Source organism: Oncorhynchus gorbuscha, linkage group LG11 (genome assembly GCF_021184085.1).
Source record: "Oncorhynchus gorbuscha isolate QuinsamMale2020 ecotype Even-year linkage group LG11, OgorEven_v1.0, whole genome shotgun sequence".
NCBI lineage: Eukaryota > Metazoa > Chordata > Actinopteri > Salmoniformes > Salmonidae > Oncorhynchus > Oncorhynchus gorbuscha.
The window spans coordinates 25,921,518-25,938,770 of NC_060183.1; the positions used below are offsets into that span (position 1 = coordinate 25,921,518).

General features: G+C 46.1%; 1 protein-coding gene across 4 annotated transcripts in view; it reads left to right on the forward strand.

The window, feature by feature from the left end:
* Positions 1-782: 782 nt before the first annotated feature.
* LOC124048393 (liprin-alpha-3-like) overlaps positions 783-17,253 on the forward strand; it is a 46,106-nt gene continuing 29,635 nt past the window's right edge. For 2 of the 4 annotated variants that reach the window (XM_046369141.1, XM_046369140.1), the window contains exons 1-14: positions 783-1,030; positions 6,702-7,627; positions 10,045-10,146; positions 10,592-10,756; positions 10,923-10,997; positions 11,109-11,168; positions 11,381-11,509; positions 11,975-12,067; positions 12,925-12,977; positions 13,389-13,482; positions 13,809-13,943; positions 14,953-15,036; positions 15,303-15,434; positions 15,577-15,639. In XM_046369141.1, coding sequence (XP_046225097.1) covers positions 7,295-7,627; positions 10,045-10,146; positions 10,592-10,756; positions 10,923-10,997; positions 11,109-11,168; positions 11,381-11,509; positions 11,975-12,067; positions 12,925-12,977; positions 13,389-13,482; positions 13,809-13,943; positions 14,953-15,036; positions 15,303-15,434; positions 15,577-15,639 — 1,518 coding nt within the window. In that variant the 5' untranslated portion in view covers positions 783-1,030; positions 6,702-7,294. The remainder of the gene's footprint in view (positions 1,031-6,701; positions 7,628-10,044; positions 10,147-10,591; positions 10,757-10,922; positions 10,998-11,108; positions 11,169-11,380; positions 11,510-11,974; positions 12,068-12,924; positions 12,978-13,388; positions 13,483-13,808; positions 13,944-14,952; positions 15,037-15,302; positions 15,435-15,576; positions 15,640-17,253) is intronic. The other 2 variants (XM_046369139.1, XM_046369142.1) reach the window with 1 other exon arrangement.

Here is a 17,253-nt window from a genome sequence, read left to right on the forward strand (position 1 = left end):
GGTAACTAAATGTACAAACTGCTCACTTGATGTAATACACAAATAATAGCATTCTTGTCATATTGTATTGTCTGTATTGGTTTTCATACCATTCTCAGCACGGAATGGATAGTTTCACATACTTTTGTGTCGTGTATGTCTTCAAGTTAAAAAAACAACACTTACTCCTGCATAATATTAGCAACATAAATACGTGTCATCTAATTTCATCGCTATGCAAAGAACTGGCCGGGTCAGATCAAGGCACAAACCACTATTTAGAAATGTACATTCTGTTACATATTCACTCTTGATTGGTGTCTTGAGTGAAAATACAAAATATCATGGCCTATGTTCAAAACTAAAAGTGTTGTTTGTACAAGTAGCGTGTAGCTTTTGATGTTTGCACCACGTCTCCTCATTCCTGCGGCCTAATTCTGATATGGTTACACCATCACAAAAATGACTTATCTGGTGCAGTCAAATCGCGCACATTTGTGACACCAGAATATAGGTGATATGTGTCTAAGAGTGGCTATAAACTATGTGCCAACTCGCCTAATGCACACCATGTTCACTTTCATTTGTTCCGTTCGTATCATATTGAGGATGTCACAAGTCTCCATTATGCATGGTGTGGTCCATGTACGATGGCTTAAGTTTGTATGTCTGTCAACATGGCCTAGCTGTCTCTCATAGCCATTTACTGTAGACTATAATTAATCAGGTGTTTGTTTGGCCTGTGTGTGTGTGTGTGTGTGTGTGTGTGTGTGTGTACGTGCGTGTGTGCGCGCGCGTAAATCACAGAGAGATGCGGAGAATGCTGAGAGAATGTTTCTTTAAGACCCATTACCTTCCAATCCGACAGAGGGGGATGCTATGGTAAGGTGGTGTAGCGTTGCTCCCCGCTCCCTTATGCCGTTTGTGGAAAGGAGAGAGACGGGGGGAACCATATATCCGGGTTTTTTGAAAGAGGCAAAATCAGCGGAGATGGATCCGAAGAATATTTAACGTCAGATTTGAGCAATATGGATGTCGCGTGATGAATGTGGTAAGGATGGAACTTCCACCACTCCTCGCAACCCAATTTTCTTATGGCATGAATTGAGAAAATATGCACGCGTTATTGTAACGGTCCAAATGAGTCCGTGAAAATGTGTGCGCGTTTGTGTGTAGCCGATAACCAGTTATGTTTATTGTATTGTCGGAAGGCAGGGGGAAAGCGTTTTGGAGGGAGGGAAATAAATAAAATAAATGATTCAATGCTCGGAATGTCAGGCATTGACAGGTGCGTTAGCAACACACACCGCGATTTATTTAGGGCGCGCGCGCTCGCTCCCTTTTGCGTTTGCATACAGTTAGGTGAGGTGATACCTAGAGAGAGAGAGATAAATATAATGTTGTCTACATTTAACAGCATATGTAGCCGTTATATGCATTATCTAGTTTATTATAAGCCTATAATAAACGAAAAATCGTAGCCTATATGCTACCTTTAGGAAGCAACCAATTCCAAGAATATTCTTATCACCATTCTTGTCTCTTGTTTGTCTCTGGACTAAATTGTATCCAAAATGTGTGACATGCAATTTTCGAACCCGTTCTGTGTATTTCTGTTGTCCATACACCGAGTAGCCTATATCCTATGCCATGATGAGAGTTAACCATCGAGATATCTTAATGCAAACTGCGGATGTTTTTATGAACATAGGCATGTCTCAAAATCATGGACAAATACAGGTAGTGCGTCGAGGCTATTCGTTTATACGAATGTAGTAGTAGTTGTCTGGGGCTGTTTGTGTTTTATCAAATCGTCTTTTTTCTTCCATACGTTCAGAAATGGAGGTATATCTATGTCCAAACGCGTCATTTTCAGCACTGAAACACCGTCGGGGATGCGATTAAAGGCATGTTTGATTGGTTTCCGTTTCTAGCTGCCAAAAATCAGTTATTGATTCCAATGATGCGTTTCGTGGTATGAGATGGATGGAAAGAGGCTGTGTTGTATTCGCTCTTGTGGATAATGTGACACAGGACAAACAACTGCCATATCAGTCATCATGAATGCGTAAAAATGTCAAATATATCATTTTTCTGTGTGTGTAATTGCTGTGTATACAGACTCAAATGTATGGTGAACAGATCATGCCCCTCTTTCTTCCATTGTCGGCAATAGTGAAAGGCAGGAGCCACACTCCTCCCCGCCCCAATGTCTGGTGAACAGTGCTGTTTTTGCTGCCTTGCTCTTTCCTTCCTTCCTCATCTCACTCACTCTCTCTCTCTCTCTCGATCATTTTATACTTCCCTTAACCCCCCATTGGTGTACAGCTTATATTTTAGTAACCTAATGCGGTTCAAGATTGGGGCCTGCTCCTAATTGGCCATATAGAGAGCAACCGTGAGATAACTCACTATTCTCGACTGGGAACAACCACAACCAGCAACGTGAGAGCTGTGGGTTGTTGACAAGAGATTATGAGGATGATGAGGATGATGAGGACAATAATGATGATAAATAGTAGACAGAGATAATTTAGTAACTCTTTGATGATATTAGTCCACGTGACATATTAGTCGGTGTCTCAGTCACATAAAAGACAATGGTGCTAGATGACCAACTAGCTTTCATAAGCCGAGTATGCCTAAAAGCAGTTGTCCCTATTTGTCCGTTTCTTGCTATAAAAAATGATGGAAATATTATCACAAGCCCAACTGTCTTTGACTATATAATAACGTGAGCAGGTTTGTCGCCTTTGTATCCTTGTGTCAGCTATTTGTATTGCCATTAACATGTTTGAATAAGCCTACCGCACAAATATAATGAAAGTACTACTACATTATTATTGGGATGATGTTTTGCGGAGGAGCCTGGCTTGGGACATGTCTAGTACTGGTCCTGAAGTGCAGAGGCTAAAGGGCAAAGGGCAATATGCCTGGTTGTCCAGTCTGTTTGTGCTTTGAGCTTATGGCAGTGTTCTACATTGCTTATCAAAATGTGTCACCGTAAATATCCATCTATATAGTCTGTCTCTCTAGTCCCTTTTACAGGCAGTGCACTGGGCATCACTACGTTCCTCTACCTCAGAGCTGAATCAGGTGTGTCATTGCTGGGCTGGAACAAAAGCCTGCACATCCAGTAGCTCTCCGGGACCAGGGTTGGAGACTACTGCATGAAAGAGGGCCTTGGTGGTCCTCCTCAGCACTCCCGAATGAGATGGAAGAGGCTGATATAGCAGCAGTAACTCATGTGCAATAGGTGCTGGGTGGGTTACAGTTAGCCAGACATCACCCTCCTGGCAGGTCATGGAGGGAATGCTGGCTAAAGTGGATACCCAGACTGACTCATGGTTCTGATGGCCTGACTTGCCCTATCTCCAACTGGACAGGTGTGAGAAATAAGCTTGAAGTTGTAGTCTGGGAGTTGTAGTCTTCCCTGACAGCCCATTGCTGTTACTGTACCAGTACTAGTTTCTCTCAAAAAGACTACAGAACCAGCATGTGCCGGTGTGCTCCCCGGTCCGGAGAGGCGAGGTTCTGGATCTGCCTTTAGATTACGTTACAATACAATACCTTGTATCACATTTACATTTCATAATACAGAAAGATTGAGAATAAATGTCAAAAGTCAAGAACGTCCAACGGTTCACCCCCTACCACATTTTGTTTCAATGGCTCTTCTCCATTTCAGTTCCATTCTAATTTGTTGAAAGACTATCTCGCTGGAAACCAAAATATTTTTCATTGTCATTTGGCACCGGGTTTTCCATACTTGTGTGTTTATTATACGATGAAACAGGGAAAAAAAAACTCTGCAGCTTTCCAGGACCAGGCTTGGTGACTTCCGGTCTTGTTTTGGCTCGGTTCATCACAGAGAATACACTAATACATATAACACGCACTTCCTTGAGACTGAGGTGTTTGGGCCATTCCTGCATGTTGTCAATAACAGGTAACAGGGCCATGTTCAGTAGGAAGAAAACATTTTGAAATGGGGAGGTGCCACCTAAACTTGTCCAATAAGAACACCGTTTGTTTTGTTTTCCATTGCAAAACATTTAAAACATTTGCCCCTGTCACGTCCCGACCTTAGTTCCTTTTTTATGTCTCTGTTTCAGTTTGGTCAGGGCATGAGTTGGGGTGGGCATTCTATGTTGTGTTTTCTATGTTTGTATCTCTGTGTTTGGCCTGGTATGGTTCCCAATCAGAGGCAGCTGTCGATCGTTGTCTATGATTGAGAACCATACTTAGGTAACCTGTTTTCCCATTTTGAGTTGTGGTGATTGTTTTCTGTTTAGTGTATGTCACCTTACAGAACTGTTTTGTTTCTTCCATTTCACTTTGTTCAGTCAAATAAATTATGAGGGACACTTACCACGCTGCATATTGGTCCGATATTTTCTACTCCTCCTCAGACGACGAAGAGATTCGTTACAGAATCACCCACCAAAAAGGACCAAGCAGCGTGGTAACCTGGAGTAGAGGGTTCTGGACCCCTGGATTTGGGAGGAGATTTTGGACGGTAAGGGACCCTGGGCACAGGCTGGGGAATATTGCCGCCCCAGGGAAGAGCTGGAGGCAGCTAAAGCCGAGTGGTGGCGATATGAGAAGTGAGCACGGCAGCACAACAGGCACGAGAGGCAGCCCCCCAAATATTTTTTTTAGGGGTGCACACGTGGAGTGTGGCAGAGTCAGGTTGGACACCTGAGCCAACTCCCCGCGCTTACCGTGGTGGGCGTCGTACTGGTCTGGCACCGTGTTATGCGGTCAAGTGCACAGTGTCTCCAGTGCGCTGTCACGCCTTGGTCTTAGTATTTTGTGTTTTCGTTATTTATTTGGTCAGGCCAGGGTGTGACATGGGTTTATTTTGTTGGTTTTCGTATTGGGATTTTAGTAGGCATTGGGATTGCGGCTGAGTAGGGGTGTCTAGCATAGGCTTGGCTGCCTGAGGCGGTTCTCAATCAGAGTCGGGTGATTCTCGTTGTCTCTGATTGGGAACCATATTTAGGTAGCCTAGGTTTCACTGTGTGTTTTGTGGGTGATTGTTTCTGTCTCTGTGTTTGGTTTCACAAGATAGGCTGTATAGGTTTTCGCGTTTCGTTTGTTGTTTTGTAATTTAAGTTATTTCATGTATCGTACATATTTTGAATAAAAGAACATGAGTAACCACCACGCCGCATTTTGGTCCGACTCTCTTTCTACAGATGAACGCCGTTACATGCGCGTTCTTAACCCAGTGCGCTACATCCCATCGCCTCGCAAGTGCCATGCGAGAGTGGGCATCCAGCCAGGGTGTATTGTGCCGGCCCAGCGTGTTTGGTCTCCGGTATGCCGTTTCGGCCCAGAGTATCCTGCGCCGGCGCTGCGTGCTGTGTCCCCGGGGCTCTGGGAGGGTGCAGTGCGCCCTATGCCTGACTTCTGCCCGTGCCGGGCGAATGTGGGCTTTGAGCCTAAGGGAGAGATGCGAGTGGTAAGCACCAGATCTCCAGTGCTCACCCACAGCCCGGTTCAACCTGTGCCTGCACTCTGGAGGGTCCGGGCTAAAGTGGTCATCCAGCCTGGAGGAGTGGTGCCAAGGCTGCGCACCAGATCTCCAGTGCTCTGCCACAGCCCGGTCCATCCGGTGCCTCCTCCACGCACCAGGCCTCCCGTAGGTCTTCCCAGCCAGGTGGGACCTGTGGCAGCCCCACGCACCAGGCTGTCTCTCCGTCTCCTCCCTCCAGGTTCTCCAGTCTGTCAGGAGCTGCCAGAGCCGCCCGTCTGTCAGGAGCTGCCAGAGCCGCCCATCAGTCAGGAGCTGCCAGAGCCGCCCTTCACTCCGGAGCTGCCAGAGTCGCCCTTCACTCCTGTGCCGCCAGAGTCGCCCTTCACTCTGGCGCTGCCGGAGTCGCCCTTCACTCCGGCGCTGCCGGAGTCTCTCGTCTATTCGGGGCCTGCTGCAAGGGTCCCCTGTCCGAGGTCGGCGCCACTTCAGTGGGCCAAGACTCTGGTCGAGTGCGGTCCACGTCCCGCGCCAGAGCCGCCCCCGTGGCAGATGCCCACCCAGACCCTCCCCTATGGGTTTAGGTTTTGCGGCCGGAGTCCGCACCTTTGGGGAGGGGGGGGGTACTGTCACGTCCCGACCTTAGTTCCTTTTTTATCCTGACCTTAGTTCCTTTTTTTATGTCTCTGTTTTAGTTTGGTCAGGGCATGAGTTAGGGTGGGCATTCTATGTTGTGATTTCTATGTTTGTATTTCTGTGTTTGGCCTGGTACGGTTCCCAATCAGAGGCAGTTGTCGATCGTTGTCTCTGATTGAGAACCATACTTAGGTAGCCTGTTTTTCCCATTTTGAGTTGTGGTGATTGTTTTCTGTTTAGTGTATGTCACCTTACAGAACTGTTTTGTTTCTTCCATTTCACTTTGTTATTTTGTTTTGTGTGTTCAGTCAAATAAATTATGAGGAACACTTACCACGCTGCATATTGGTCTGATATTTCCTACTCCTCCTCAGACGACGAAGTGATTCGTTACAGCCCTGCTGAACATGACCCATGCCCTGTACATTAAATTGCATATTTCGGGTTATTATCTGTCTACACTTACAAAGAGTTGCAGTACAAGGTTTCTGTTTGTGCCATTGTCTTACAGTAGTAGTAGTATTGGCCTAACTTCTATGTTGTTGTATACAGTGTGTTAACTAAGGTGGGACTAGTGTGACACTTCGTCTATCTTCATTTCTTTCAGCTATCGCTCCCGGTGCTGTGAAGAACCAACCAGTGGACCGAGTCGGAAGGTGGGCCTTCCTCTCCTGCGGCCCCTCCCCTTCCTCACCCTCAGCCAATCCTAGATTCAAACCACAGCCCAGTTTCCCATAGATACTTTGTTACTGCTTTGGTCCTTCAAGATCACATAGTTCCATCATGGTAAACAAAACTCAGATTGTTGCATAGTAAGAAAAAGCTGTGAGAGAGAAAAAGCTGTGAGAGAGAAAAATCCACTAGGCCTATTTGTTGGTGTTGTTTTGGAGAAAATAAGTAAGGCAATAGATAAAATTAGAGAGAGTGAAGAGGAAGCGTTGAACACGACTGGTTGAAAGCTATTTTTGCCGAAGAAAAAAAGCAACGATTTCTCTTTTTAACACTGTCATTTCAGTGATGAGATTAACAGGCTCAAACAGAAGCTCGCATGCAAGTGAGGTAACAGATTGACATTCTGTCCACGAATCACACATACACGCACTTTGACCTACGGAACCCCTGCACACAGGGCTTTTGCGTAAACAAGCACTCCTAACATAGACGTTTTCTCCTGGAGCCCACCACACTCTCTCCAGTCTCATGATGATGTGTGAGGTGATGCCCACCATTTCGGAGGACGGGCGAGGAGGAGGCCCCTCCTCTCCTGGGGTTGGGGCTGGGATTGGAGGCCCTGGTGGGGCCATGGGGGGAGGGGGCTACGGTGGCCGAGGGGAATCCAGGGGCGGGGGTGACGAGGGAGGCAGCACAGGGAACCTGGAATCCCTGATGGTCAACATGCTGACCGAGAGGGAGAGGCTGTTGGAGAGCCTGAGGGAGACCCAAGACAGCCTTGGAACGGCCCAGCTACGCCTCAGAGAGCTGGGCCACGAGAAGGACTCCCTCTCGAGACAGCTGTCCATCGCCCTGCCACAGGTACAATATAGTGTGTGTGTGTGTGTGTGTGTGTGTGTGTGTGTGTGTGTGTGTGTGTGTGTGTGTGTGTGTGTGTGTGTGTGTGTGTGTGTGTGTGTGTGTGTGTGTGTGTGTGTGTGTGTGTGTGCGTGCGTGCGTGCGTGCGTGCGTGCGTGCGTGCGTGCGTGTGTGTGTGTGTGGTGTAGTTGTGTTTGGGTGTGTATGGGGTACAGTTGGGCGATATCCAGATTTTCATACCGTCATATCGTTTCTGTACCGTGTATTACCGAATTTGCACACAAGGGGCGCTTTAAAAAAAAAAACGAACAAAAAAACATTAGGGATCTTGATCTAGGAGGATCTGCTGTAACCAAGAAGCTTGATCTTGACATCTAGCCACTTAGCTAGCAAGTTAGCAAACCGAATGCATAGCTGGAGGCCTGAGCTGGATATCATTTATTACATCTTCGATTGCTTATAGCTATACATAACGTATAGTAAGAAGCAGTGGCGTAGCACGCACCCACCCCGTCAGTATTTTGAAATATCCCTGTATACGGTATAAACAGTATTATCACCCTGGCCTAGTGCGGGGGGTTGTGTATAGTACATCGGTGTATGAGTGTGGGTACTGTCAGTATATGTTCATGTGATAATGTGGGCGTGATTGGCATGTCTAAGTGTGTGTGTGTGTGTGTGTGTGTGTGTGTGTGTGTGTGTGTGTGTGTGTGTGTGTGTGTGTGTGTGTGTGTGTGTGTGTGTGTGTGTGTGTGTGTGTGTGTGTGTGTGTGTGTGTGTGTGTGTGTGTGTGTGTGTGTGTGTGTGTGCTGTGTGTGCGCGTGTGTGTGCGACCGCTTGTGTGTGTGAGTGTGTTCGTACGTGCGTGTGTATGTGTCAGTTGCAGAGCCAAGCTGGCTCGAAAGAAGTCCCTGTAGTGACAGATCAGTGTGCTCCATCCACCACGTAGAGAAATAACTATAGGCTGTAGACAGGGACATCAAATCATTCTACTACTGCCTTTTTAGAATAGCCACACTGGTATTGTGCTTACACATGGAGAGGATTTGTGCTTGTGTTCCCTTTTTGTCTTTTTGCTCCCTTGGTTGTTTCAGCATTTTATTTTAGCAATTTTTAATCTCAGAGTGAGGGATTTTTTTGTTTTTTGTTTTTAGCACGGTCATAACCATACAGTTATTGGCAATAGCTTAATAGGGAATTAGACAGTAGTACTATATTCATATTTTTCATTAGATTGACCTTCATGGCCACCGTAGGTGGAGGGCTAATCTTCTTCAGTGGGTATATTCTCCCTCAAAAAGATCATATTTAAATCAGGTTCGATGAAACATATATTTGTTAACCCATCCTCTACCTGGGCACACACACAGCTTATTGTGAAAACTAGATTGTGGAACAGTACCCCAACACCGTTCTGTGATTTGAGATTGGAGCTAATACGCTTCATATACAGTATAAGTACACAGCACACATTCCGTACAATAAACAAACAAACGTATGTGAACTGTACAGTATACATAGCACACGACAACCTATTTGGACCATGTGATAAAGGGTATGTTTGTATGTTACTCTTTCAATATGAGTGCTAATGAATGGAGCCCATGGTCTATCCAATGACCATACAGTCAGATAGCGAGAATAAGAGAGAGATGGAATAAAAAAAGAAATGAGAAGAGATGCCAAGTGAAATTCAGAGCTTTAACCCAAACAAGGACCAATCCCAGAAGGCCGAGCGCCAACGGTCCTACTGTGTCACCATCTGTATACTCCCCCTTCTCTTATCTCCGATTTGCATTTCGAATGCAACTGTTACTGTGGCTTTGCGTTGCAGCGTAACACGTCGCCGTTGCAGTCCTCTAGTCTGAAGGTAGTCAAGTGGTTCTTGTGCCTCAACAACAAAGGTTCTAAACCTACAAAATGAAGCTAAAGTTGTTGGTGTTTTTTTCCCCCTCCAAGTAATTGAGATCATGTTTGTTTTTTTCCCCCCGGGAAGGATTGTGATCATAAGGAATAATTAAACGATGGTTGTGTGTTATATTACCTTGTGATGGCAATACTGTTGTTGACAGTGTGTTCCCAGTTTTGCACTGTAAGTGACACGTCAATGCTGTGAGTGTCTCTCGCCTCTCCATTGCATTTCAGTGCAGTGTCATTGTGTAACACAGTGATATAATCCTTGAAGGCCAGTTCACAGAGGAGGTTACGAGCCTGAGACTGATAGTGCGTGTGCGCTCGCGCGCGTGTGTGTGTGAGTGAGTGAGTGAGTGAGTGAGTGAGTGTTAACAGAGTTGGTTGCACACCTTGCAGGTCAAAGTATATTTCCTGTCATTTTGCATCTACTTTGATTGTGTGCATGTGAGCATGTTACAGGTCGCCCATATTGTTCATGAATGTTGTGTTGCTTGGGGGCTGTGCAGGAGTTTGCTGTGCTGACTAAGGAGCTGAATGTTTGCCGGGAGCAGCTACTGGAGAGGGAAGAGGAGATTGCTGAGCTCAAGGCGGAGAGAAACAACACACGTGTAAGATGTTTATCGGCCATTTTACTGACTAGCACTCTCACAGCAGTTGTGCTTGTTCTTTCTCACACATCATAGTTGTGGCATCGACTTCGAAATACTCGTTCTTCTCCTCCCTAGTACTCACTTTCACATTTTCTCCTTCCCTCCTTTTTTTCTCCACGTGTTTCTCCCCCTCCTCTTTCTGCTACATGCTCTTCCAACCCTCTCTGCTCTAAACAATCTTACTCTTTCTTTCTGCCACCTTTCCTTGTCTCTCTCCCTCTCCTCCCCCGCCTCTCTTACCTTCTCTCTCCTCCCTTTCCTTTCTTTTTCCTCTCCTTTCTCTTTCTCCCCTTTTATTTTGCCTCTCTCTCCATCTCCATCCTTGCATCTCTTACTCCTCTGCCTCTCTCTCTTTCTCTCTCCTCTTCTACCTCAATCACTTTATCTCTCTCTCCTCCCGCAGTTGCTACTAGAGCACCTGGAGTGTCTTGTGTCTCGTCACGAGCGCAGTCTGAGGATGACGGTGGTGAAGAGGCAGGCCCAGTCCCCGGCGGGGGTCTCCAGTGAAGTGGAGGTCCTCAAGGCCCTCAAGTCCCTGTTTGAGCATCACAAGGCTTTGGATGAGAAGGTGGGCGACCAGGCTGCCATTTTGGGGTCTCCATCCCAACTCATAAGCAGCTACTGTAGCTTTCTCTCAACAGTCGTTTTTGTTTGTTTGTTGCTTTGATGAAAAAGATCCATGCAGACACATTTCTCAGCGTTTCTCAGTCATTTCTTATTTTTCGGCCCATCAGGTTCGAGAGCGACTCCGTGTGGCCCTTGAGAGAGTGACCCTTTTGGAGGATCAACTACAAGCGTCCGCTCAAGAGGTAAAAGCCATACGGGATACACATGTTTTATTAGAGCACGTTGATGCTCCATTTCACGATAATAAGAAAATGCATTCAATATATTTTGTTCACCATTTACCTCTCTTGCAGGTGATCTCTTTAAGAGACCAAATTAAAAGACGACAACAAGGGTTGGACGGCGGGAAAGACGTAAGGGGGGGGGGATCATGCACGTCGTTTCCAGTGTTTGTGTTTGTTTGTGTCCTGAAGTTAACAGCAGCACGTTAGCAGATAACTGGCGTTATGATGCCGTTTTCCTCTTTAGTCTGTCTCTTTGATCGTCAACCGTCTGATGATGGGTCTAATTCATCTTGTTCCCCATCGCTCTCCTTTCTCGATGCCATCTCCCCCGGCGACAACAGCGCCTACCCAATGGACCCTCCTCTGGATTGGACGACGGTGAGATCGACAGACAGAGAGAAACGGAGATAGAGCGGCAGAGAGCCGAGCTCTCCCAGCTGAAAGAAAGATTGGCCCTTATGTGTCGACAGGTTGGTTTGAGATAGAGAGCGAGAGAGAGAGAGAGAGAGAGAGTATGTAGCCTGCCCTACATGTAACGGTATATGTATGCATTGCCTAGTTTATAATGAACCATAATCTAGCCTATACCGTTATGAACCATTCCCAAGAATAGTGTGTGTGAGAGAGTGAGAGAGAGAACAAGGGTGAAAAAGAGAGAAGAGAGAGAAGAGCGATAAAGAAAAATAGATTTGGGTTGGGGTTTGTATGAAGATTGTTAAAACCAGTTTCCCTCTTCCCTCTTGTGGACAGTCATAGCATTGCATCTGTTCTGCAAAAACCACACAGTGCATGGCAGTCTTTTTCTATGTAGCTTAACATAAACCTGCCTCTGCCCAAACCAGTGCTTCACGTCTTCACTCATGAAGGCCCTCTGTTCTGTTATGGTCCCTTATTGTCCCTTAACCATCGTATTGCTCTTCCTCGTGTCACGTCAGGTTGGGGAAATAGAGGAACAGCTTGCAGCCGCCAGGAGGGAAGTGACGAAGTCGGAGGAGGCCAATCAGAAGCTGCAGAGGGATGTGAAGGAGGTATGTCAGGCCAATCTGTTCTTGGCCAAGGCCTTAGATCAGGGGAGGGCAAACCTTTTGGCTAGAGGGCCACATCGGGATTATGAAATTCTACTAGGGGAGGAGGGGGGGGGGTTCTTTGTCAAAATTGATTTGCAGGCCAGAAATATGGAAGTTATTTACAAAGTAAATACGCCCATTATCATTTCTACATACTCTCTACTTAGTTTTAGATGTTCAAATGTAGCCTGGAGCATTTATTTCACACAAAATAATCATTTCCCCCCCCCAAAAAACTAAATAACAATAGTTTGCCCACACCTGACTTAGATTCTATCAGCTCCCGGGCCTCTCTGTTCCAGCGACTGTTCCATCCCACTATGTTCATCCAAAGCAAATATCTCAAAGCACAGAGCATTGGAATGCCTAGTATGAATTTGGGGAAAAGAGGCATTTATGAGTCATATTCATCATGGCTATTCATTTCAAAGCCCAAACAAATGGCTGTACCAATCCCAGATTGCTCATTTAATAGTAAATGGTTAATAATACAAAACAACGGCCTATTTAGCTACTTATATTACACATGCGTGCCTATATTGTGATACCTATACTAAAGTTGTACCTCTTGGATAGAAAACCAGAGAAGAACCGTACGTGACAAGATAGACAAGAGGACCTGTGCACGTATACAATGACGGAACACACGTGATAATGAATAGTCAATCAGTAGTCAATTCTGAATGTGCACATTCCCCTGTTATAGATGTTTAGGTTGCCATTTGAAGCTGTTCGGAGTGGTACATTGTGCCATGTTTAATTGATGTGTTTCTTTGGATGTTTTAAAACATGCTTCGCTGTGTCTCTGCATCATTCAGGCTCTGTGCCAAAGGGAGGATATGGAGGAGAGGATCACTACATTAGAGCGCAGGTAACCCTCTTTTTAACACCATTTCTAACACCCGGGACTATGGTGCCAAACCACCAGGTGTGTTTCCTCGTTATCGGAAAAGTTGTCACCAAGGTGTCACCAACACCTGCACCTCGCAGCTCACCTCTTTGTCTCGCCATTTTATCTCACTGTTTGGGGATTTTCAATTGTCACAGCGCACCGCAAGAGTTGGCTTGCGTCTCTACCTGCTGTGAAGAGTGAGAGTTCATAACTAATGGTCAGGGATGTAGAGGAGCATAAATGCACTTAAACATCATTTAGGCGCCTTTATGTTGGTGAAAAGCGTTTACGTTCCTTTCGTGCCAAATAGCTGTTGCGTTTACAATGCTCGCTGCCGTTCATCGTTGGTAATATCCCCCCCTGCTAACAATGTGTCCATGTCGTTTGCAGGTACCTCAGTGCTCAGAGGGAAGCAACCTCTCTACATGACGTCAAAGACAAGCTGGAGAATGAGCTGGCCAGCAAGGAGTCACTGCACAGACAGGTAATTGGTTAACGAACTACTACGAGCGTGGCTTACATAGATGTACAGTAACCCTGTGCAAACGGATAGGTTATATCCAGAGTAACGTCTTTTAATACTTAGAGCCTGATTCTTATGGCCAATTTCCGAGATCTAGATTTATCTTTGACAGGTAAATCATTCTGAATGGAGAATCTCCATTGAAAGCGTTGTGTTAGTCCAGGGCAAGGCTTAATCCGGGTGCAGAAAAACGTCCCTCGGACTCAGACTTGGATTTTAGTACAGCGTATCAGAATATCTCAGACTTCATCCGCTCTCTTCCCTCCTCTCTTCCTGTTTGTTGTCAGAGTGAGGAGAAGAACAGGCAGCTCCAGGAGCGTCTGGATGACGCCAAGCAGAAGCTCCAGCAGACCCTGCAGAGGGCCGAGACACTGCCCGAGATCGAGGCCCAGCTCGCCCAGAGAGTGGCTGCCCTCAACAAGGTACTGTCGCGTACAGGATGTCTGCGTTCACGGTCTTGATCCTGTTTTCAAGTGTGAATCGGAACTGTCTGTCCGTGGCACTGTTTGTTTTGTCCATCCGTCTCTTTTCCACATTCTACCTGAACGCGTCCGTCTCTGTTTCAGTCTCCCGTGTTTCCTGTCTGTCCGTCTGTCCGTCCGTCTCTTTTCCACATTCTACCTGAACGCGTCCATCTCTGTTTCAGTCTCCCGTGTTTCCTGTCTGTCCGTCTGTCCGTCCGTCTCTTTTCCACATTCTACCTGAACGCGTCCGTCTCTGTTTCAGTCTCCCGTGTTTCCTGTCTGTCCGTCTGTCCGTCCGTCTCTTTTCCACATTCTACCTGAACGCGTCCGTCTCTGTTTCAGTCTCCCGTGTTTCCTGTCTGTCCGTCTGTCCGTCCGTCTCTTTTTCACATTCTACCTGAACGCGTCCGTCTCTGTTTCAGTCTCCCGTGTTTCCTGTCTGTTCGTCTGTCCGTCCGTCTCTTTTCCACATTCTACCTGAACGCGTCCATCTCTGTTTCAGTCTCCCGTGTTCCCTGTCTGTCCGTCTGTCCGTCCGTCTCTTTTCCACATTCTACCTGAAAGCGTCCGTCTTTGTTTCTGTCTCCCTTGTTTCCTGTCTGTCCGTCTGTCCGTCCGTCTCTTTTCCACATTCTACCTGAACGCGTACGTCTCTGTTTCAGTCTCCCGTGTTTCCTGTCTGTCCGCCTGTCCGTCCGTCTCTTTTCCACATTCTACCTGAACGCGTCCGTCTCTGTTTCAGTCTCCCGTGTTTCCTGTCTGTCCGTCCGTCTCTTTTCCACATTCTACCTGAAAGCGTCCGTCTCTGTTTCTGTCTCCCGTGTTTCCTATCTGTCCGCCTGTCCGCCTGTCCGTCGGTATGACCTGAGTTGTCCTCTTATTGGCAGCCAATCTATCATTCAATGTGTTAGTCTGAGTTTATGTTTGATCCCATGTACAGTCACTTCCTCTCGCTTCTCTTTTATAGGCAGAGGAGCGCCATGGGAACTTTGAGGAGCGACTACGACAGATGGAGGCACAACTTGAAGAGAAAAACCAGGCATTGCAGAGGGTAATAATGCTCTGTTTGTTTGTCCACTTGCCTTTTACTAAGTCTCATGCGGGATTCTGACAAGTTGCGGCACATTATGCCGCGTATAAGTGGTGAAGGGTTACATTGTGTTCCGTACCCTCCGTTTTGGCCAATCAGTTCAAACCCAATCCTGTCTTTGTGAACTGTTTGAACTGTTATTGAAACCAAAGTTGGTTATTATTTTTCTCCTTCACATCTGTTTTCTACCTTGACCCCCCGACTGTGTCCTTTTGTCTACGTTTCAGGCAAGGCAGAGAGAGAAAATGAACGACGAACACAACAAACGCCTCTCGGACACGGTGGACAAGCTACTGTCCGAGTCCAACGAGAGACTGCAGCTTCACCTCAAAGAGAGAATGGCTGCCCTCGAGGAGAAGGTGCTCTAAAGCTTTGTTAATCATACGCTAAGTTAAGCTAAAATTACCATTAATGCTCAGTAAGTCTTTTTTATTTTTTAAATCAACGTAATCAACAGCAAACATGAGTCAACTTGGCACAATCACTCCTCCCCTCATTTAGAATTCCCTGTCAGAGGAGCTCGCAAACATGAAGAAAATCCAAGATGATCTGCTAGCGAACAAGGTACATATCTTCCCCTTATTGTATCCAGTCGGGTCAGGTTTCATTATGTATGTTGCTGTACTTTACATCGGTGTTACATGTGATGAGCACATCAGCTGTACTTTATACCGACTTAAAACTGTCAGGAAGACTTTGGACTGCCTTTTTACTGACTTTTGCAAACCCTTTTTGGAATAATAGGGTAGGTAGTTTATGCTCACTCTAACAATAAAAAGGTTCCTGGAGTATCCTTTTGGGAGTTGTTCAAATTGAAACTGTGGGGGGGTGGGGGGTGGCCTATAAGTTCTTCCTTTTAATGGATACTCAAATGAACCTTTTGAGGAATCTTTTTGGGGTTCATATTTGAACTACCCCCCCCCACACTGTTGTTATCATAAATTATAACAATACGCACAACAATAACACAGTGTTTTAGTTCTCAGCGTTTATTTTGATTTTAGTGGCAAAGCGGAATTCAAATATGAAATATGAGGTAAACTCACAGCAGAGCCCCACGTCCAATCGGTATTTCATCTGGCGTGTGGCCTGCTAATGTGTTGATGCTCTCCGTATCCATAGCCACAATTAATTTGCAGTGCATGTTGATCGAACAGGTTTCATGTTGTGTTCATCGGAGGTTGAGGGAGGGTGAAGTCTGTGAATCCAAAAATGTTGTAATTGTACAGATTAACCAAAACATGCACTCGACAGCGTTTCGTACCTTGGTGTTTGTGGTGAATGTGAACGATGAAAACTGTTCTGATAATGGTTTTCATACCCACACCGTGTCCACAATGTAAAGGCCGATGGGATATTCATTGAAGAGGCAAGGGAGGAGGATGGTAAAGGGGATCTGCATGACGTACCAATACCAATTGACATACCTTTGTATGCCGCCTCTTCTACCTGCAGACACAAACACAAAAGTGAGCGGTTAGCCACCCAACACAGCTAGCCTTCAACACAGCTAGCCTTCAACACAGCTAGCCTTCAACACAGATAGCCTTCAACACAGCTAGCCTTCAACACAGATAGCCTTCAACACAGCTAGCCTTCAACACAGATAGCCTTCAACACAGATAGCCTTCAACACAGATAGCCTTCAACACAGCTAGCCTTCAACACAGCTAGCCTTCAGACTTCAACACAGCTAGCCTTCAACACAGCTAGCCTTCAACACAGATAGCCTTCAACACAGCTAGCCTTCAACACAGCTAGCCTTCAACACAGATAGCCTTCAACACAGATAGCCTTCAACACAGCTAGCCTTCAACACAGCTAGCCTTCAACACAGCTAGCCTTCAACACAGATAGCCTTCAACACAGCTAGCCTTCAACACAGCTAGCCTTCAACACAGCTAGCCTTCAACACAGATAGCCTTCAACACAGCTAGCCTTCAACACAGATAGCCTTCAACACAGCTAGCCTTCAACACAGATAGCCTTCAACACAGATAGCCTTCAACACAGATAGCCTTCAACAGAGCCAGCCTTCAACACAGCTAGCCTTCAACACAGATAGCCTTCAACACAGCCAGCCTTCAACACAGCCTACATATTCATACCTTTTTGCTTGATTGATATCCACTGGATTGTGTCCATTTTAGAAAGATTTGCACAAATATGAAAAGATAA